Consider the following 23,435-nt stretch of genomic DNA (forward strand, 5'->3'; position numbering starts at 1 on the left):
ACAAGAATCTCCAATCCCCCCTGTTGTAGGCCTTTTTAATGTCTAATTTTATCAGCATCGTTGATGATTCAGTAGCCTGAATCGAATGTATTGCCTCTTGTGCTATAATGACTCCGTCAAGAGTCGATCTCCCCCTGACAAAACCAGTTTGCTCTTCTGAAATTATGTCTGGCAATATCCTCTTGAGCCTATTTGGCATTGCCTCTGCAAGTATCTTGGACAATGTGTTGCGTAAAGAGATGGGTGTATAATCATCTAACGATACAATGTTTTCTTTTTTAGGAATAATTGCTAAAAAGGTGTTACTGAGTTCTTTCAAAACCTTGAGGCCTTCGAATCTTCCATTGCTTTGAAGATGTCCTTTCCAACTATACCCCAACACTTTTGAAAGAAAGAGGCAGGAAAGGCATCCGGCCCTAGAGCCTAGTCTTGATTGAGTTGGAACAGCGGTGTCCTGATTTATTCCATTCTGAATTTCTCCATCAACATCTTGTTTTGATCCTCTGTTACCAAAGAGGGGATGTTTCTCACCATTCTGCTCTGAACCAATAAACCTAACCCATTGCAATTGTTGAGCAAATCTTTATAGTTGTGTAAAGTGGAAAATTGGGAGCTTAGCAAATTCGCCACTTGAAAGGGGAAAATCACTAAGCTCAATTTTCACTTGGGGAAACTTTACATTCAAAAGAGGGGTTGAATCTACTAGATCCAATCCTAAATGATGCAAGGACTGAATACTAAGTAGATTGGTTGAAATTGGAATGTGGTTGACCCTCTTTTGTAAGTTGAATGAGTAAACTGCTGGAAATGAAGACAAAGTATGAGAAAACAACGAGCTACAGATTCGGGATTCGGTCGTGCACTTGGATTTGAGAAGTTTGAGATGATTCGAAGCTGCTCTGTGAAATCGGGTAAAAGTTGCAGGGATAGTGTGTTCGGATAGGGGCGCCCTCCTATCGGTCCTCCGAACGTTTCGTGCGGCAAAAAGGGTTTTTCCGTCTCTGCGAATAAAGCTTAATTCTAGAAGTATAGCTGTGCACCTGCTTCCTGCACACAAAAAGAAGAAAGGGGTTGGGAATAGGGGTTTGCTTAAGTCAAACCCCGGTTTGGAATCAACCTTGAAAGAAATACTGCAAATACTTGAAATAAATGATGGAAAGGTATACCTTCAGATCTGCAATAGATGATGATGATGTTTTGCTTTTTGGATGTAATCACATATGTTGTATGAAATGGCATGAACATGACAAAACCCTAACACACACACATGCTTGCAAATGAATGATGTAATGATGTTGCAATGGATGAATGAAGAGTATGCAGTTTTGAAGAATGCTTGATGATGAATACTCTTCATTCCGCCTTCATGAATGCATATTTTCCTTATGCTTGTCTATCCAAATGGGAGGGGAAGACCTCCTTATATACGTGCCTGTTGTCAAACATTTAATTTTTCGACATAGGCCGACATGGGGAATTTAATTCCCGCTCAAATTTGAGATAGGGCCTAAGGGCCAAAATAGGTCCCAATTAGGGAGGACCAGGGCGTGGCGCCCTAGTCCTACCCCAGTCTGGGCCAGGATCAAAGGGCTATGCTAGTTGTAAGATGCAAATATGAGGTTTGGTAGCATAGAAGAGGCATAAACAGGTCCCGATCAAGCATGGGGATGGGACCGGTAAGGTGAGGGCCCAAAATGCGGTCAAAATTGCAGAGGGTGCAATTTTAGGATGCTACAAGTTGTTCACTTCACATAGCTTTAATTCTTCAATATTTTCTACAATCTGCCCATCCCTTATGGAGATTTTTGTAATTCTATTCAAATACCTATATGGTTTGGTGCTCTTGTGGAAAAACTTGGTGTTTCTATCTCCGTCTGTTATACTTGTTCTGCTATTTTTAAAATGTAGTGTCTTTGAATATTTGCTATGGTGTGGAAATGGTTGGAAAAAGATAGGTTGGAAAAAGATAGTGAACTATGTTATCATTGTTTATGTATTGTTCAACTTGGATACTTGCACATATTTCAATACTTGACAATGATGATACCCTCGTGCAAACTGATCTGCATTAGAAATTGAACTCATCAGATCTAGGACTTCAAACCATGTATAGATATTGGTGTCCTTTGACATTCACCGCTAGCAAGGAATTGCCAATCTGAGATTCCAACAATCTCTTGTTCCCCATCTAATGTGGGGTATCAGATATACATAATACACAAGTAGTGCTTTTTAGTCATCTAATAGGGTATTATTCATGTGCTATGTGTTGTTCTCTAGGGATGGCTTATGGATGTCATCCTCACTGACATACTTGACAGGCATCCTACAGGGGAAAATTTCTTATGTGATGACTTGTCAGGTCCAATCCCACGGACAATTTATGGGCATCAACCAAGGATAGTAGTGAGTATTGCCATTAGATGATTTACTGGTGTGAAATCCCCATGGGTATATGATTCACAGATGTCCACAAATAGATTAGCGTCATCATGTAAGGATTTACACTTATTGGTGCCTAACTTATGGGGGTGATTTACAAAGGACGCTCAAGGAGGAACACTCAATGGTAGGCCCAACTCCAAGATAATTTATGGACATCAAGTACAGCTGGTATGACTTAGACACATCCATAATAGGGCACATACATTGATAAATTTCAATAGAAGTGATAACAGTAGAATTCATTATATGTCATAGTCAGTCAATTATCACTTCAACATGCAACTCCATTATCACAGTCGGCACAACAATAAATTTCTGATCAAAGCAAATACAGCAATCAAGACAGTGAATTGTCAGTAACGAAACACTTCATATGAAATTAAAGTTAATTTCTGATCAAAGAGCTGTTAAACAGTGCAGCAAAGCAGCAAAATCAATAGTGGTCAAATCACTTATGTGACAGATGGCTGCTTGACATTACTATGAAATCCCACTCGATTTTACTTTTTGTTCTTTCATCTTTCAGATTTCTCATTGATTCTCCAGTGTATTAATATTCTCTTGTTTGTAATTAACGATGACCACTTGTTGCTATCCAAACATGCTAAATGTCATTTATTAGAGCTAATGTGGCAGTAGTTGAACCAGTCAGATCTACAAGTACCAGTCAGATCTACAAGTACCAGTCGGATCTACAAGTTCAATTAGTGATGTCAGAATGGCCATATTAGGTAGGAGATGTAGCAGGAAGTTTATACTCCAGAAATCAGGTGATCTTAAATAAGTTTGATAGTAATGCGATATATGAATTTGTGATGTCATAGGTTCCTTTTTGGTTTAGTGAACATTCTTTTTCTTGTCCTTGTAGGTAGGCTTTACTCCATAACTTTGAACACGCAGTTAATGAATTTTCTAGAGTATAGCCCTGGCTGGTCCTGCAGCACTAAGGTTCATGACAATACCTTTGAAAATGAATATTTGATTAGTTGTATTTTTCCAATATGCTGCTTTGCAAAATTGGGACTATGTTTAGTATCAATACATTGCATGCTCAGATGTGTATAGAGCCTTCTTTGGAAGTCTATTGATTCTTTCTGCAAAATTTAAATTAGTGAATTGGACCCACAGTCCTCTACTTAGTAAGTTTTGATACCCTTTGCAACCTTAATGTTTTTAATGGCACAATTACAAGCAATAGTTAATTATTTGAAATTTAGAAAATGTTTGCCAATAGAAGTTGAAGGGGAAGTTAAAAGAAATTATTGCTACTTCCTCCTTAGACAATTCATGGAAATTGACAGGAAATTGAGTGCACAAATAAACTATTTTCTAAAGAGGGGAAGATAGCATAGCTTATTCTTTTTTATTTTTCAAGATACCTGAAGACTAATGGCCCTTTTTATGTTGTGACATGCCTGGCATTCCCCTACCAGATATGACTGGCCCACTATAACACAGGGAGCTTGCTCACTGGGTTTCGAACCCTTGCTTGCACTGTATTAATTTTTCTGCCATATTAATTAACCAAGCCTGCTGGACAGGATAACTTGGTTTTAAGGAAAAGAGATTTCTAATTTACATTGTTTATCATACAAGTGTTCTAATCGATTTTTGAATGGGCCATCCCTTCTAATTACTTGCCTTTTGGGTGAGTATATTATGTATCTTAATCTTTTTGAAGTTTGACTGGCCCACAAGCTAGTGTAATATAACTGATCTCTGCAACACATAGAATTGGACTATGAGATGGTGAATGCTTACTGCTTTCCAAATATAATCAGTTTGAAATTGTCTAGTTTGACTGTTTTACGGGTTTCTTGAGGTCTCATTTTAATACAAAGGTTTTACTTGATGCAGGCAGACATGAATTGGCTTTAGGGAATACATTTTTACCCAAGAATGGTGCTTCACCACCAAAGAGGGAGATGATTCCGCAGGTGGAAGTATAGACATAAAAGTTACCAAGCTTCTTTATTTCTGTCAATGATTTATGGATGGGAGAATAAGGGTTGTTCAATTGTAGAGAGTCTTTTTCATTGGGATTGGTGAATCTTCTATTATTTGTACAAAAATTGTTCTGTTTTCAGCATATTTGTCCAACTTCAACATATAAAATTTGAGCTATGTAATATACTTTCTATTACCTTAGAGAAGGGAACAAATCAAGTATCTCTTATTCAACAATTTTTCATCAATCATAAATCCAATATCACAATGGAAGAAGATTTGACATCTGTAGCATAAATGTACACTCATCAACTTATACAAGGTACATTATTAGGTCTCTAATTCGCCACTCTCGGGATTTTCTTGTCTCTTAGAAAATTCATCTTGCCTATCATGTTGTTTTCACTCTGCATATCTTTGTATCCTATTCTACATTTCCCACCTTGGATCCTCTAATCCTACCACACAACAAGACACTTTGTTGCTTTAGACATTGATTTCCTGCTTATCTTTCTAAGTAAATGTTAGGTTAGTCTTCTTTCTCTATTGTCATTACTAGGTATGCATTTTATCTGATGTTCTTTGCGAGTCAGCCCTTGATTCGTTTCCCCATATGGTTCATCATTCTAAATATTCCCTTTCCTTGGCTCTTATTAGATGAATTATTGGTAACTTGGTACATGAGGAATGCGAATCTATGTTTTAGAGGCTCTCGTTATCCCCTTGGTTGGAACAAAAATGGATTTCTTGCATCTAGTTAACATTCACCCCTTGATGCCTTTTGTCTTCTCCTAAAACCTTCTAGTGTACTTGATATGTATGGAAATGAGATCCTAGGCCTATCGATGCAAACTAAGATCTCGAATGTCCATAGCATAGCATTGGAACACAAATAGGTTCAACTACAGTCCCAGTAGGAGAGCTGAACACTTTTATGTTCTTTTGTTGCAATGGATTTGAGATTGTGAACTCTGTGAATGAACTAGCCAAATGATAGGAAAATGACAACTTTCAGCAATAATAGTAAATTACCTAAGTTGCCGGTTCGGGTTCGAAGAACCGGTACGCTGGTACGGCAAAATTTTGAAAAGGGGTTTGGGTTCGTTAGTACACACACACACACAGATATATATATATATATATATATATATATATATATATATATATATATATATATATATATATATATATATATATATATGCAGCCTAAAGGATGAATTAAGATTAGCATGTCACATAGCATCATATAAACAACAAAACCAACATAAACTTGTAATCATAGCATCATGATCATACCATAACAACATCATATACATCAAGTTTAATATCAAAATGATAAAATATTCAAGTATTATTGTTTCAACTTTCAACAAATTTAAGTTTGATCATCAAATGGATTCTCTAATTCATCATTCTCATTCTCCTCCTCCTCATCATTGACATTGACATTAAATGAATCAATGCCAATGCGACTTTAACTTGCACTTGCACTATAAGTTTGCTTGCTATCTGAGTCATCAATTGCAACAAGCTGAGAAGTGAAAGCATCCAAATCAGTATGCTCTGGCTCTATATCCCACATCTTCATTTCCCCTTGCTTGTAGTCATGTTGCTTGTGTGAAATGAGCCAAGTTAATGTTTTAAAACTCACTTTTAGGGTTATATTTTAATTTTTTATGTGGTGGAATTTAAAAAAATTAAATTTTGCAAAAAAAAAACACCATGTTTGTGCTATCAGACCCTTGGGTTCGACCTGGGTCCTCTTGGGTTCGACCTGGTCCGAACTAGGCCTGTGAACCACGGACCCTGTCCGGACCACAAGCGGATTGAACCAGAAACTTGGACTAGGACCAGACCTGACCGGTACAAGGGGTCTAGGGGGGCGAACCCTACAACTTAGTAAATTACAGAACAAAAAACCAACGCAGTAACTTAGATTTGGAAATAAGACACAAAAAGGAACCTCTAGTTGTAAGTTGACCCTGAAAGTGTTGGATTGGTGTGTTGGATGCCTTAGTTCTAGGGGTGTCCAAACTAATAGGAAGAGGCAAAAATGTAGCTAGGAGGTTTAGTAGACTTGTCTCCCAAAAATCCAGCCAAAAAGTGTCTCCCAAAAATCTAGCCGATAAGTGTCGGGCAAGAGTGTTGTGCACCCTAGCCTTGATGTTTCTGCCTATTTGAAATCTAGGACTAACTGTTATTGTTTGCTTTCCTTGTCTATAACTTCCTCTTTTGTTGCATTTGAACTTGCACACATGAAAACAAGGGAAAGGTTTGTTGTATAGGGCCTTGCCTAAGTCAAACCCCATGTTGGGTACCCACCTCCACAACAACTATGATGATGTAAAAGAGAGCTTATCCTTAGTAGGATAGAGGTCAAATGATAATGGAAATACTGAAATAAAATGATTATACCTTAGATATGATACCCTCTCATGGAGTTTCACATAAAGGTGGTGATGCAATGCTCTTTAGACAAGTCTTGCAAATGTTAATCCAATATCATAAATATGAAACATAAACAACTTGTTAGCATGATTGTTGTTGTTTACACTACTAGGAGATGTACCTTTGAAAATTAATGCCTGTGCATTTGAGCAAAGATAGAAGACATATCCCAAGTAGTTAGAAAGTCACAAAATCATCGATAAGAAGATTTGTTTGGCTCAGAGAACAAAGCGAGCGACAAAGACGACTGAGAAGAATTGTTGAAGCAAAAAACGAAGGATTACTAAGGGAAAGCCTAAGTACATTGAGAAGCAAAAGTCAAAGCGTCACTCAAAGTCATAGTCGGAAGGAGAAGAAGAATCTCATCGATGGTGAGTAGACGAAGAGCGAGTGTGTTAAATCGCAAGACATCTACCACTCCCGAATGAAGTGTACAAAGACCTTGTCAACCAAACAGGCAAATCGTCTGTACAGTCAGAATTAGTCGAAGAGGTGGAAGAAGGAAACTTTGAGAATGAGTTCGTTGAGATACTTAACAGTTATTTACACCGCATAGAACAACTATCAATATTAGAAGAACCAAGAATTGAGGGAACTGAGTTGAAGACTCTAGGAAGAAGAGAGTACATGTATGCTGAGAGTGGACATGTAGAGGATTCATATGTGGTTGTGAGTGCAAGTGAAGGTCTGGAATGTTAAGAGAAAAACGATCCAACCGGGTCCAAGGCACAAGGTGCGTATTGACTGAGAAGATGGTGACTCCACCAGCGAATCCAAATGTCGATAGGCAGAAACATGCTAAGTTCAGGAGAAATGGGTTGGAGGACCTGATAAGACACTACGAGACGTGCAAAATTATCTTTATAGCAAGCGGTTAGGAGGATAGAGACTATTGGCTAAGAGCGTTTCCAACAACACTACGAGGAATAGCCATCGACTGGTTCATAGAGCTTGATGAAGAATCCATAGACTCTTGGGAAGCATTGAAGAAGGCGTTCAAGGTGAAGTTTAAATTGTTGAGAGATGACAACGAGATCGTGGTGGAAATTTACAATACTAAACAAGGGAAGAATGAGAATGTATGTCATGTCCCCATTCAAGACCTAAGGTTAATAAGAGTCAATATACAATTGAATAAGTTTTAATTAAAGATTTAAACTTATTATTAAAAAAACAAGCATGATATCAAGGAACCATTGAAACCGTTACCAGTCCATCGTCCATATTCTTAAGATCAGACATGATAGACTTATATATAAGAGTTAAAAATATCCAGTATGAAATAAATCAAGTGATTTGATAAGCTATATCCCATCCTCATAATCAAGGAATGCAGACTCTAAGGACATTACAAGTAAACAAAGATAACAAAGAACTTGTCTGGAGGTCATATCTTCATCATCAACAATAAGAAGCCGATAATACATTATCAATCGATCCATTGAGGCAGGTATATAAAGAAAGAGGATAAGTTCGGAGGTAAGTATCGATCCCATAAACGGATGAAGTTAATGAAGGTATCGAGTAATAGAGATCCACATACCCTCCATAAACAATCAAATTATCATACCAAATCGATAATCTATGTCGATGATAATACGATAAAAGGAGCATTGCTAATATCAATTAAGGGTATCGATTTAGTAAGAAGACTAAGTGATTAGCATACTAATGAAGTGGTTCGATCGGTATACAACAGTTAGCATTTGTTAGTAATTTGTAATCATCATGAAGAAGCGTGATAATAAAGGGAGGTGTCTCATCGTTACCAAAGGGTATGATCCTTTCAGTTTGGAGATATATAAGCAAGATCTTTCCCATTCCATTGGGGATCATGGGGATTGTTTTCAGTTTATTTATATCCCTGTTGGAGCATTCAGTTGAACCACAAGGCTATTAAGTCATGAACCACAAGGCTATTAAGTCATTGGTGCACAATTACAAAGAAAGTGTTAGAGAGAAATGGCATCATAAGAACATCGCAAGGGCAAGAAAATGTCGAATCAAAGACAGTGGTAATATATCCAGATTGACCACCATTGATCATTGCAATTATAAAGGATATTGGATCAGACAAGCGAACAAGTAATTCTTCAGGATCTTTACAGACTGATCAGCATTAGATATCTCTCATTCACATTAAGTTGAATATCAGAAATAATGAGCAACGCATATTTTTCAGAACAGTTTAGTTCCAAACCATATCGCATTCATTTTAAGGAAGTCGATGAGGACACAAGGATGTAAAATCAGCAATAATATTATTCAAGTGATTAATTATTAAAGGAAGATGATAAGTGACAGCGACTACACCCACAATACAATTTGTCATTTGTTACAATATTAATATCGAGCATCACAGATGATAGTGGTAATTATATAGACAGCGATCATGATTAAAGGATAATCAGTTTGTTATGAAGAAGCTCGCTTGGGAGAGTATGTCTCGTTGCTTTGGGAGAAGTGCGTTTTATTCCAAGGAAAAGATATAAGGAGGATTGATTGATCAGGAAAGAGGTTAAGGAAGGAGAGGAACCTCTCTATAAACGGTTTGGATTGCTTAGTCTGAGTGAATTGACCTTGATCCATTAAACTGATTACATATAGAACATATTCCAAATCAGAGAAGGCACCACCATGCTGCAAGCACTTCCAGTTAGATTAGGAACAACATCATATCTATTCATCGCATGCTCAATAGATAGATAAGAGATAGTTTTTCAGATTATCATTACCGATCTACCAAAGCATATAAGATAGACATTTTACCAGCGATTTTAAGGAAGAAATCTGTGCATATTTATTGGAGCAGCAGATCATCAATCTTTCGAGCGATTCGAACACATAATATGGAGCATTTGTTATAATGGATATCAGAGACAACCTCTGTCCAATTGCCATAATTATATCAAAGAGGCCAGCATCATTTACTAGTGTTGTCATTAAAGATCAATTGTACATACTTGAACGATAATCCTACCATTGTTGAACTAAGCATTTATATATAGAACGAGTCATCTTGCATACATTTAATTGATTGAATCAAAGAAAGTTATCAAGATAAGTCCTATCCTTTGAACTCTTCTTAAAATTTAAATTAAATATCATAATGAAATGTCTTCAGTTTGGGTAAACATATATTCTAGTTCTCACTTTAAGTCTAAATGGTTGTCTCAGGATTAAATGAGGGAAAAACCCAAATGGGGACATTACAATGTATGAGCTTACAATCATAGGCTCAAGGAGCTTACGAGCAATCAATCATACCTCTTCAACAGATTTGGTTAAAGGAATCACTGTCACCAGCAATATTCAAATAACACATCAGCAATTTGCTGATGACACCATGTTATTTGGGGCAGCCAAAGAGAAGGAAGCCAGATGGTATCTCAGAATTCTCTCCCAGTATGCTAAAGCCTGAGGATAGGAAGTTAATTAGAATAAATCAGAGGTATTCTTCATTTCAACTCAGCCAAGGAAAGGGATATAAATTTTAAGACTGCTTAATTTCAAGAAAGGAACTCTACCATGAACATACTTGGGCCTCCCCTTAGATAAGGGGCTGAGAAATACTAGGTTATGTGATCCCTTAAAAGACAAGATGGATTAAAAGATGAGTTCATGGAAGGGCAGATGGTTGTCATGGGCAGGAAGAATGGTAATGCTGAAAACTCTCATTTCTTCACTCCCTATATACGTACTATCCTATCTCGCCCTAATAGTTGGGGCTAATAAGATATTCAAACAGAAAATGAGGAAATTCTTCTGGCAAGGTTTGGCAGACAAGGATAAACTTGCTCTCATTTCATGAGAGAAGATATGCAAACCAAAAGAGTATGGTGGAGTAGGGACTAGAGATCACTTGTGGCAAAACAAAGCTTTGGGGGCTAAGCTAATTTAGAGAATGCTTAGAGAACCTCAGTTAAAATGGGTAAGGATTTTGCAATCTAAATATTTAAATAGCAATGATAAGAATGGGATTGTTAGGATAGATAATCCACCAAAGGGCTCCAGAGTGTGGAACTTTATGTTGAGTTGCAGGCCTATAATTTTGGATCGTCTGACATGGGACATCCATGATGGAATCAATGCTCTCTTCTGGGAAGACTCATGGGGCAGCTTTCCCAGTATAGACAGCTTGCTAAGGATTGAGGAATCTAAAGTCTACCTCGAAACCCATTGGGGCAGTAAGGTGAAAGATTATATCTAGCCACATGAAAACAACCCGGTCCTTGGTTGGAATTGGAAGAACTTCAAATCCTTGCCTCTGCCAACATAAGAAATTGCAGCATTGACAGACATCATTCTAGGCAAAATAATTGTATTCAGAACAAGGGATGACAAATTGATTTGGGTAGGAGCTAAGAATGGGGTATACAATGCAAAGGATGGATACAAAGTGATCTTCGGGATTGAGACTCAATCAAAAACAGATATTCCAACAAAACTCTGGTGGGAGAAACAGTGTGTGCCTAGAGCAGGAGCATTTACTTGGGTTGCGATCCAGAAAAGAGTTCCGACCGCAGAAAAATTTAAAAGAATGGGATTTGAGGGTCCATCTAGATGCGTTTTATGCAAACAAGAGGAGGATATTGTAGATCATATCTTTATTGGGTGTTCCTATGCTCAAGAATCTAGGCAATGGTTGTGTGCCAAACTAGGATGGGTAACTGCCCTCCCCAATGACATCTTATGTCTCTTTCAATGCTGGCCAATAAGGACAGATTTGGGTCTCCTCAGCTGTTTATGGAAGATTTGTCCATCTCTTTTGGTTTGGAAACTTTGGAATGAAAGGAACAAAAGTATCTTTGATGACAAAGAAAGGACATTAGCATCCTTCAAGAACATGGTGGAGGCTCTTGTGGTGGAAGCTGCTAACAATATTGCCATGAAATCCCCAAGTCAAGGTTTATTGATGGAATGGGATGGTCAGATGGATTCAGATGGAGTGGGCTACGAGTTCCTTCTTTCATTGGCACTGACTGCCAAGAAAAAAACATCTTTAGAAGTCTAGCGAAATGGAAACCTCCAAGTTTTGGCTAGTATAAATTGAATTTTGATAGCGTATCAAGAGGCAATCCAAGCCCCTCTAGTGCAGGGTGTATCATAAAATTATGGGATGGAGAGATTGTTGGCAGACTTTCAGTTCCCCTGGAAGAAGACACCAATAATATACCTGAACTAAAGGCCCTCACATTGGGTTTATTATTTTGTAGAGATTTGGCAATAAACAGTTTGGAGATTGAAGAAGATTCGACGCTGGTCATCAATGCGGTAAGAAAATCCTCCACCCCTAATTGGGAACTGAATGCTCTATTAGAAAGAGCAATGGAGCTCCTAAGTTTATTTGAAGCTTTCACTATCAATCACGTGTATAGGGAAGCAAACAAAGATGCAGATGATTTGGCCAACCAAGCTGCTGATGGGAATTTCTTTGGTGCCATTGCCCCACCTCAGTGATTGGTTTATCATAGGACATTAAAGGCTCCCTTGGACAGGGTTGTGAGCAATAGATGTAATCTTGGTTGAGATTTGGATTGGCCATTGAGGAGCAAAATGTTTTGGGAGTTATGATTGAGAAATCTGTAATTCTCGTCCAATCACACGTGCCCAACCAAAATGCTAAATTCTAATATGTTAAATGCTTGGTGTTAACAAAGACCTCTTCTAATGTTGTTCACAACTCTATCAACATATAAAGGTTGACAAGTCATATCAGTCGATTAAGGAATGATGATTTGGACTCACAAGTAAACCTTTCTTGATGAGGTATCCTATTGACACATTGATGACGTATGTCAATTGAGGAGATTTATGGATTTATTGAACTCCTCTTAAGACAAGTATAATTAATGATTTCACTTAATGGTTGGAAGCTACTCTTAAAATATTTGCTTCCCTTTTCACATGCCAATGGACAAATGGAATACAATGAGTATAAGAATGATTGAATCTACCTCTAGAATAGATATGATATCGGTTTCCAAGGACTTCACATTACTTCACATTTATGCCGCATTTATGATTGCCTGCCTCGATATGGATGAGAATGTGAAGTTGGTTTTCTATAGATACATTCTGTAGTTATCATATTTGCACTGCCCTCTTGTAGTTCTATTTCTCATTTGCCCTTGCTCTGCCATGGCATGTTTGCATTGCCTCCATGGACTCCCCTATTCGTTTGATCTCTGATAAAAGACAAATGTCTTTTCTAGGGGAAATTAAGGACAAACACCTCAAAGCTGTTCAGAATTACTCCAATCCCCTTATCATCCATGCAGTAAAGGAAATTCTGGGTGAGGACTTCATCATGTCTGATCACTGTTATAGGTTTATTATGGACATAACAACCGATTTTCTGGCCATCATCATCAAGGTGGGGGAAGCAAAGGTGATAGCCTCGCTCTTGTGTCAGAATCTCTTCAATGCTTCCTTTTTGGGGGAGATTGACACTGTGATAGAAAATATATATGAGAATTTCACCATTCCCTTTCCAAAGGAATACTTTGTAGTTCATTGTAGGTTTAGGAATGCTATACCAATACTTATGCTAATGGTGATGCTAGGAATGCAAGACAATGGACAATCTCAAGTGAGCTCAACTAAGCTTTGCTTTGACATGCTATGAACATCTCCACAATGCTAGTGCAATCTTCTAAGGGTAGCTTGATGATTTTCAAATCACTACCACAAGCATAGATACTTTAAGTTGAAGCATATCAATGATGGAATAGTAATTGAAGTTAATCTTTAGCTATGAATTGGTTCAATTGACTATGCGGGGTACTTCACCATTGATGGAGTACTAGTAGTATGAACAATAGGAGCTTCACTATCAATCATGCACATGCATCTCTCACTCATCTAAAATACTTAAAGCAAATTCTATGCTAATTTTTTTTTGTCTTTTCAAATATCAAGTTCTCTCATAAAAGGAATGAAGAAACAAGCAAATGCTCGAAAACTCAGTAAGTCACCAACACTTCAATGATTTTATTAATTCTGCAGCATCTAAGCAACAATTCTTCAAAACTCTTCTAATCGATCCTTCACAAATGAAATGAGTTGAACTTATATAGAGCTCTCAAATACAATGAATGGCTGAGGTTAAATCACAATTAAGGGCCCAGATTTTGCCACCTAAACCCTAATTAGAGTTTGTTACAACAAAAACCTAATCTTATTGCAAATTATTTAATATTAGCCAATGGGAATGTGACATCCATTTGGCACAAACATTGAGGAAAAATCCTCCAATAAGAAAAATGACGCCACATGGGATCATAACTAATTATCTTCTAGAATCTTGTTGCCCTTATCCATTTCTTTTGTTGCAAATGCAACAAATCTGGATGTCATGAATTCAATCTCAGTTATTGGAATTGCAGGCAGGTTCTTCAACTGTTCTTGCAAGATTGACTTCTTCTAAAGCGGAGGCAAAGGTTGTCTCCCATCCTGGCTATTGTTGGCGGCATTATTGTATACGAAAATACGACTAGTTAATTATGTGTAATTATTTTGGTTAGTTGGCAACCGAGGGGTGGTCGTTGCGGTGCGACGGTTGGCGCTCGCACCCCCTCGGTATCTTCATATACTGCGGAATGTAACTTGTAACACACAATTATGAATGGAATAACATCTCTTATACTTGTTTGATATCTATGGCGTTATCATAATCGCAGCATGGGCTGTGATTGCCACCGCACCCCTTGGTGTGGAAGGGGATCGTGGGGGTTCACATCCCTTCACAAGGATATAAAGGGAAGCAGCCACCGCAAGGAAAGGGGCAAGGAAAAAAGGAATACGGGAGAGCAGCCAGGAGCAGACCTCGGGACCAGCAGGTAAGAGATAAGGTAAATATATTATAAATTAATATATTAGTATGAATTAATATATGGGAATAGTAACCATTGTATATTTCATTAAATATTAATTAGGTATGATAATTAATAGATGTTAATGTTAATTAATATATGTTTCATTGCGCATTAATTAAGGATGATAATTAATATGTTAATATTAATTAAAGTACATTTCAATGAACAGTAGTAAGATTATATTAAGGCATTAAACATGTGTATATTAAGGAATACAATTAATTAATATACTAATCTGTTCATAAGGAATGATTAAGGAATATAGGTGTTATCAAGGAAGGTGTAATGCATATGTCAACAATGATAGAGTACATTTAATATGAATATATGTTAAAGTATACATCAGGAATACATGTTAACATAAAATGTAGATTAGGAAATTAAATAGTACCAAATCTTCAAAGTGCATTATAAATACAAATGTAAACCCATGTTGGAGGCTATAGGGAGGAAACTCCTTTAGTCTAAGGAAGGGATTATGAAATCCCTAGGGCAGTATATACACTGATTATTGATATGCATATGTAGGGCTTGGTTGATTAAGTTCAACCAAGAGGAGATGGATCTGGCCAGTCCACTCCGAGGACTTGGGTGATGGGATGCATCACTCAAGGCAAGGAATGACTCATGGTCTTCCTTGGAGGACTTGGGTGCAAGAGACAGGAATTGAAATAACCTTCGATTTCCTGGAGGTCTTGGATGTAAGAAATTACATTCAAGACAAGAGTCGAATTCACCTTCGACTTCCTGGAGGGCTTGGAACCAAGATGGGTTCCAAGAAGGCGAGCTTCACAGCCGCCTAAGGACATACTTTGTATGGCATTCGTATCCTTTTTTAGATTAAAATGATGATTATGTAATTAAGTATTTTAAAATTCAGTGGCAATTTAGATTATATATATATATATTTATATGTTTGTTGTATTCTAACAATTTATTTTTGCAGGATAGTGATCCCTAACTAGCAGGGACATTACATTGCTTGCACAGGCATCGTTGGCACAACAGGCTCGCCTGGAGGAGATTGCCCAAGAAGAGCGACGCCAACAAATCCTTCAACACTACGAAGAAAACAGCCGACGGGAAGCGGAACGAGATGGCGCCAGGCCAAGAGGGAATTGAACCTTGAACTTTTTATATTCAAATAAAAGTGTCATTGACACGAGTTGTATCTGACAAAATGAATTAATAAAGACGTGTTTTGGTTTATGTATTGTGAAGTATGGAAATGTACGGCAATTAATGCCCAACCTTTTGAATAAAGATAGAAATAAGAAAGCAGAAACGGACAAGTGGAAGGCCGCGCAGAGGGCCTTGATTCTGGAACAACGGGTAGAACGTAGATGGAGGCTGAGGCAACTTGCCAAAGGATGATCCGCCGAAGGGTTGCCCGAAGGGAACCAAGGAGGTGTCACGGAGGGTGCAGAAGCCGAGGGGAATTTCTACGCGTCGCCAGACCACCATATGGTGAGAAGCCACGAAGAGTTTCTGGAGGAAACAAGGTTACGGAGAGATCTAGTCAAAGAGACCCGGGATCGGTTCAGAAACTTATCCCTTACACCACAAAGTGAAGATCACCAACAGGAACCAGGAGTGGGCGCGGGTGAGAGCGAAGGGGAGGGCAACCGTACAGGTGTAGGTGCCACACACGACAAGCAAAACACCGTACCTCTAGTCACCCACGCAGGACACACCACCGACGTCGCCGGAGGAAGCAGCGCAGGGCCCCAGACACAGGCACAACCACCCCCAGGAAGACGACCTGGGATGGTGAGTAAACAAAAATTGCCAAAGTTCACAGGGGACGGCAAGGAAGACCCCTTACGGCACTGCCGTACATGTGAAACCATTTGGTCCGCCAACAGAGTGACAGACCAGGATGACTGGGTACAGTAGTTGCCAGCCATGGTACGTAGAGTTGCCATAGATTGGTACTCCGATGTGGACAAGCAAAAAGTGGCCACGTGGGCCAATCTATAGAAGGAATTCACGGAGGAGTTTCGGTTGCTCCGTGATGACAATGAAATTGTAACGGAGATATACAGTACCAAACAAGGTACCAAGGAGACAGTACGGGCATACAGCAGGAGGCTGAAGGAATTGTTGGGTAAAATGGAAAGCCAACCAGCAGAGGGATTGAAGAAACGATGGTTCGTTGAAGGATTGAAATCCTCCCTACGAAAAAAGATGAAAATTGTACCCCCGACGTCATATAACGACGCCTATAATAGGGCGATAGACCTAGAGAGCGAATAGAAAACATCAAAGAAGAAGAAAAGTAATAAATACTCATCTGACGATGATGAAGACTTTGACGGGGAAAGTAGCAGCGGTGGCGAATAGAGTAAAAAGGTGCATGCTCTCCAAAAGGACATGGAACGAATGCTGAAAGAATTCAAAGCCATGAAGGGGAGTACAAGTAAGATTGAAGAAAACGACGTGTGGTGTATCGACTGTAGGAGTGACAGACACACCAAGGGGTCCTGCCCCAAGAAGGCTTTTTGCGACATTTGTCAGATTGCGGGACATTTGACAAAGGAATGTCCCTACAATATGAAAACCAGGAGCCAACAAGTTCTCTTCACGCAAGAGCAGCTGGCCGTCGGAACTTCGCAAACCGCCAACAATAGTGCATCATCTGGCGGATATCGGAACAACCGGCGAGGGGGGAAGACCAATAATAATAATAGGAGCCGGATCCAAGATGATGCAAAGGGACGGCCAATGATCCAGTGCCGAGGCTACAATCAATGGGGCCACTTTGCCAGGGAATGCACCTCAGAAGAAACTCCACAAAAACTATGCAAATGGTGTGGGCCTGGAGACCATGATGATGGAACTTGCCCAAAGTCTGGAGTGAACCTGCTCAACATTGACAGGACGGAGGAACGGGTATTGGCAATCACACGGTCACAGGCAAAGAAGGCCACATACCCGGACCCCCGCATGGAGAAGCAGCGGGCGCTGGAGGCGAAGGTTGAAGTAGCGAAGGAAATGTTGGCACAAGGGAACACCGAGGAAGCGGCAAGTACTTTCCGCTCTGAGGCCGAGGAAAATATCCTGAAGCAAATGCTGCAGATTGAAGTACCTGTGAAGATGAAGGACGTCTTGGAAACGATGCCGCAATTACGTACGACACTCCTACATATGGTGCAAGTAACTCCGCACAGTCAGGCGACCCGGAATACGAATGTTTCCGATGGAACACCTACAGACCCATTGGTCTTGACACTATACAGTGGCCGACACCCGACGGTGGTAGAAATGGGAATACTTGGCACCATTCTGATTGACACTATTGTCGACAGCGGGTCTGGAGTGAATGTGCTTCCGGAAGAAACTTGGAAGCAGCTTGGCAAGCCGACACTATGGCCGTCAAGCTTCAACTTATTGGGAGCGGATCAACATGGTATCAAACCCCTTGGAACGCTCATGGCGCAACAAGTGACCATCGGGGCACAACCATTTGTCCTTGACTTCGTGGTGATTCCACTCGCCAAGAAAGGATGCGACGCCATTTTGGGCAGAGGGTGGTTGGTGGCAGCCAGAGTGAATCACAACTGGAAGCGTAACACGTTGTCAATGGAGAAAGTCGGGCGAAAATTTATTATCGACCTGAAAACACAACTTGTGAGTGAAGAACTCACGTCAAAATCGGAATCAGACGGCGAGGGCGGAGTTGACGGAGGAAAGTACGGAAGGGAACCGAACGAGGAAGGCGTCCTGGGAATCCAAGGATGTTCTGAGGACGAGACCGATTCCCTTAATGGGCTCTTCCACTGGCAAATGGAGGACCACGAGCTGCTGTATGGGTGCAACATGTTGCAGGTTGACGAGGAGCCGGACGAGAACGAATTTCCGCCAGCGTATGGGGAATACACTGAAGGGGATGCCCCTGTCAATGAAGTACCAGCGCACAGGTTTGACATGACGAAACCAATCCGGTTCGAAGAGTCCGTAAAACCTACAAACCTCGGCACGAAAGCAGAGCCAAGGAACATCCTAGTTGGCGACGACTGGAATCCAGTCCTGAAAGCCGCCGCGTTTAAAATATTCATGGAATACAAGGATGTATTCGCTTGGACGTATAAGGACCTCAAAGGGGTGCCGCCAGAACTGTGCGTACACCAAATTTCACTCGTACCTGGGGTCGTATCTATACGGAAGAGGCCATACAGAATGAATAAAAACTATGTGGCGAGAGTGAATGATGAAATTGAACGTATGCTCAAAGCCGAGATTATTTTTAAAGTGTAGACCAGTGAGTGGGTGTCGCCCATAGTGATATCCCTTAAAAAGGAGGCAAACCAGATCCGAATCTGCATGGATTTTAGATGCCTTAACGCGGTCACCATAAAAGACGCGTTTCCAATACCATTTACGGATAACATCTTGGAGGAAGTGGTCGGTCATGAAATTTATTCATTTATGGATGGATTTTCTGGGTATAACCAGATATCCATTGCCGAAGAGGACAAATTAAAAACCACCTTCATAGTGGAGGATGGCGTGTACGCGTATAATCAAATGCCATTCTGATTATGCAATGCGCCAGCGACATTTCAACAAATAATCCTTCACATATTTGAAAAGATGTCAGTAGGGAACTTCAGGGCGTTCCTTGATGACTGGTCCATCTACAATAAGCAAGATGCACATCTGGCCGCACTTGGCGAATGCATGGAGAGATGCAGGCGAGCCCGCCTAGCACTCAATCCCAAAAAATGTAGATTCATGGTGCCTCAAGGGAAGCTGTTAGGACACATAGTGTTTAAGGTTGGACTCAAGACTGACCCAGACAAGATTCGGGTGATAGTGGAAATGGAGGCACCGACAGATGTCATGGGAGTCAAATCCTTCCTAGGACACATAAGGTATTACAGGCAATTTATGAAAATTTTTGCTCGAGTATCCTGCCCTTTGGACAAGCTGACAAGGAAAGGTGAACGGTACACATGGGGGACGGCTCTGGAAGAGGCCTTCCAAGAACTGAAGTCATGGTTGGTGGGTGCGCCAATCCTAACATATCCTGACTAGGACAAAGAGTTCAACGTACACGTTGACGCATCCAATTTTGCCATAGCGGCCACACTGGCGTAGGTTGGCGATCACGGGCTAGATCACGCGATCTACTTTGCAAGCAGACTCCTGTTGAAGGCAGAGAAAAATTATAGCACCACAGAGAGGGAAGCCGTCGAGATGGTGTACTCCGTCCCGAAATTTCGACATTACTTACTGGCCACCCCGTTCACATTTTATGTGGACCACCAGGCGTTAATGTACTTGGTAAAGAAGCCAATTATCCAAGGATGAATCAGCCGATGGCTGCTATTACTTCAAGAATTTACATTCAACATTATCGTAAGACCCGGGAAGAGCCATGTGATAGCTGACCAGCTATCGAGAATCCAGTCAGGAGAACTAGCCGAAGGAGTGAATGAAGATTTTCCAGACGCTCACTTATTTCGCATGGTGGTCCTCCCCGCCTGGTACGGAAGCGTGGGGGAATACTTGTCGACATCACGGTTTTTGAGGGAGATGCCACCAGGAGAAAGACAGAAACTGGTACTGAGGAGCAGGACATTCCAACTCATTAATGGCCTCTTGTACAAAATGGGACCCGACCAGATCTTACGGCGATGCATCCTAGAAGAGGAAATTTAGGGCGTCCTAAGGGAAGCACATGAAGGGCCCGCAGGTGGACACATGGCGCTCGACACCATGGCCAGGAAAGTTCTGTTGGCAGGATTGTGGTGGTCGACACTACATAATGACGCCAGAGAGTGGGTGACGAGCTGTGACACATGCCAATGGGTCGGACGGCCATTGAAGAGGGATTTTATGCCCCTCAACCCATCGAATGCCCAGGAACTGTTTGAGAGATGGGGATTGGATTTCATCAGACCATTAATACCAAGTAGAGCCCGACGGTGCAGATACATTGTAGTGGCAACAGAATACTTGACCAAGTGGGTTGAGGCATGGGCCTTGTCGGACAACTCGGCGGTCAATACAACAAAATTCATCTATGAACACATCATTACGCGGTATGGGATTCCAATCCAACTGACGAGTGACAGAGGAGGACATTTTGTAAATCATATAATCCGATTGCTAACAACGGAGTTCAAAATCTTCCACTCCTTATCAAGCCCCTACTATCCGCGGGCGAACGGGCAGGCCGAGGCGACCAATAAAATAATCGTGTCGGTGATTTATAAGTCTTGCGGAGTGGAGAAGGATGACTGGGAGGAGCGCCTACTTTCGGTACTTTGGGCATACGGAACAACTTACAAGGTAACTACTGGACAGACTCCCTTCCAGCTAATGTATGGACAAGAAGTCATGGTGCTAGTTGAATTCATGGTACCGAGTCTCCGAATCGCCATTGATAATCGACTTGGCAACATGGAAAGCCTGAGAGAGACTGTACGCTTTGAACAAATTGGATGAACGAAGGATGATGGCTCAGTGGGCGACAGAGATAGCCCAGCAAAGACAGAAGGTTTGGCACGACAAGCATCTTCGGCGAATGAAGTTTACTCCTGGGCAGTTGGTGTTGAAATTCAATGGAAGGAACGAAATCAAACCTGGGAAATTCAAAGTGAGATGGCTAGGGCCTTTCAAGGTACGCAAGGTCAATGCCAACAGGGCAATCAAGTTGTGGACAGTCGACGGGAAGGAGATACCAGATGCCGTCAATGGGTCGAAATTAAAGATTTATCACGAACGGAAGGAATCTGGCCCCTCTAGTCTGCATGTTTGTCAGTCTTTTATAAGATAACGAAAAAAAAAGAAAAAAGTAGGGTCCGTACGACAACCGTATCGTACGAGAAAAAAAAAAGATGTGGGGCCATGGTACGGTGACCACACCGGCGGTGGAACCACCGTGCGGTGGACGCCACCACACACAACCCCTGCGCAAACAAAAGAAATAAACAAAAAGAAAGACGAAGCCCGCATACGCTCGTGCAACCCACACACGTGAGGAAGAAAGAAAAAAAAAGGGACGCAGCCCATGCCAGAAGTAAACCACACAGCCACGCAAGGAAAAAAAAGACTGCCACGCACACAAGTAGACTACGCAGCCCATGCAAGGAAAAAAGGGAGAAGGAACGCAAGGGAAAAAGAAGGAGAAGGTCGTTACGAAGGTGTGCAACGACTGTACGATTTTCAACCGGAATTCAGTTATACCAGAGATTAATGGATTCAGCAGGGAAACGTAGTTGGAAAAAACAACTACAGGCTTCTTCCAGTAGCAGTAACAATACCAGGGTTTTATCATCAGGCGTACGTGTTGCAAGTAGCACCATGGATGCCAGCGCCCGCAGAAGCAAAAGCAGATAGCACCACAGGTTGCCCTACGTGCGAAAAATACATTAACACCCCAGAACATCACCTTTGAAGGGTTGAATGGGTCGGAATGCCAGAAATGGTGGCAGAACAGGATATCACCTAAGCACGTGATATCAGTATTGCTTAAACATGCAATACTTAAGGATAAACATATGAGGATGATTAAATTCTCATCTTATCCAAGTTGTGGTAAGTGCACTAACATTTTATACAAATGTTTTACCACACACAGTCATGGCACATCCATGACATACCAGAGATCCAACATGATAACTGGTTTGAACATCATAAGATCGTCATGTTATAATGTCTACATACAAGTGTTCATTATCTTGAGAGATCGTCACCTCTTAGATATGAACCCAGGGGATAAAATCCAGAATGTCCTAACATGACAAAAATGTTTACACATTAAACATCTTATTGATATGTAAATATAGATTACAAAGCAAATTACCTTTCTATCATACCTAAACCTTTTCTCAAGTGATCAACCTTCACTCTGGAAAGAGGTTTGGTCAGAATAACTGCAGTCTAATCTCCTGTACAAACATATTCTAATTGGATCACATTCCTGTCTACCATATCTCGCACATAGTGGTATGGAATCTCAATATGCTTGGACCTGTCGTGGAACACTGGATTTACTGAAAGTTTTATGCAGCCCTGATTGTCACAATGTATGATAGTAGGTTTCATAGGCTCTCCAAACAATCCCACAAGCAACTTCCTAAGCCATATTGCCTCTCGGGCAGCCATGGAAGCTGTAATGTATTCAGCTTCGGTGGAACTCTGAGCTACAGAAGACTGCTTTCTGCTGATCCAGGATATCATGGATGAACCTAAATTGAAGCAACACCTTGAAGTGCTTTTCCTGTCAGTCACACTTCCAGCCCAATCTGAGTCTGTAAATCCGTGTAGGTCTAGATCAACTTTCTCATATTTGAGACCAAGGTTTAGAGTACCTTGTAAGTATCTCAGAATGTGTTTTACTGCAATCAGATGGATCTCTTTAGGCTTACACATAAACTGACTTAAGGCATTAACTGCATAACTTATATCTGGTCTCGTATTTACAAGATACATCAGGGACCCAATTATTTGCCTATATAGAGTAGGATCTGAGGGTTGTGATTTTGCTGCTGCTTCCTTAAGTTTATGAAGGTTTGTTTCCATAGGAGAGGTCATGGGTCTGCAGTTTAGCATTCCAAATCTCTTTAAAATGTCCAAGGTATATTTACCCTGGTTTAGTATAATACCATCAGCATTCTGCCATACTTCCAAACCTAGGAAGTAATGAAGGAGTCCCAAGTCCTTCATATCAAATTCTTTAGCAAGGTCTTTCTTACACTGATCGATGAG

The 23,435-nt window shown here is 40.6% G+C and overlaps 1 protein-coding gene across 1 annotated transcript in view; it reads left to right on the plus strand.

The window, feature by feature from the left end:
* Window positions 1–23,435, plus strand: part of LOC131028826 (probable tocopherol cyclase, chloroplastic) — a 284,943-nt gene that overhangs the window by 46,279 nt on the left and 215,229 nt on the right. Inside the window, 1 exon segment of the mRNA XM_057959174.2 lies at window positions 4,303–4,382. Coding sequence (XP_057815157.2) covers window positions 4,303–4,382 — 80 coding nt within the window.

Source organism: Cryptomeria japonica, chromosome 5 (genome assembly GCF_030272615.1).
Source record: "Cryptomeria japonica chromosome 5, Sugi_1.0, whole genome shotgun sequence".
Lineage (NCBI taxonomy): Eukaryota > Viridiplantae > Streptophyta > Pinopsida > Cupressales > Cupressaceae > Cryptomeria > Cryptomeria japonica.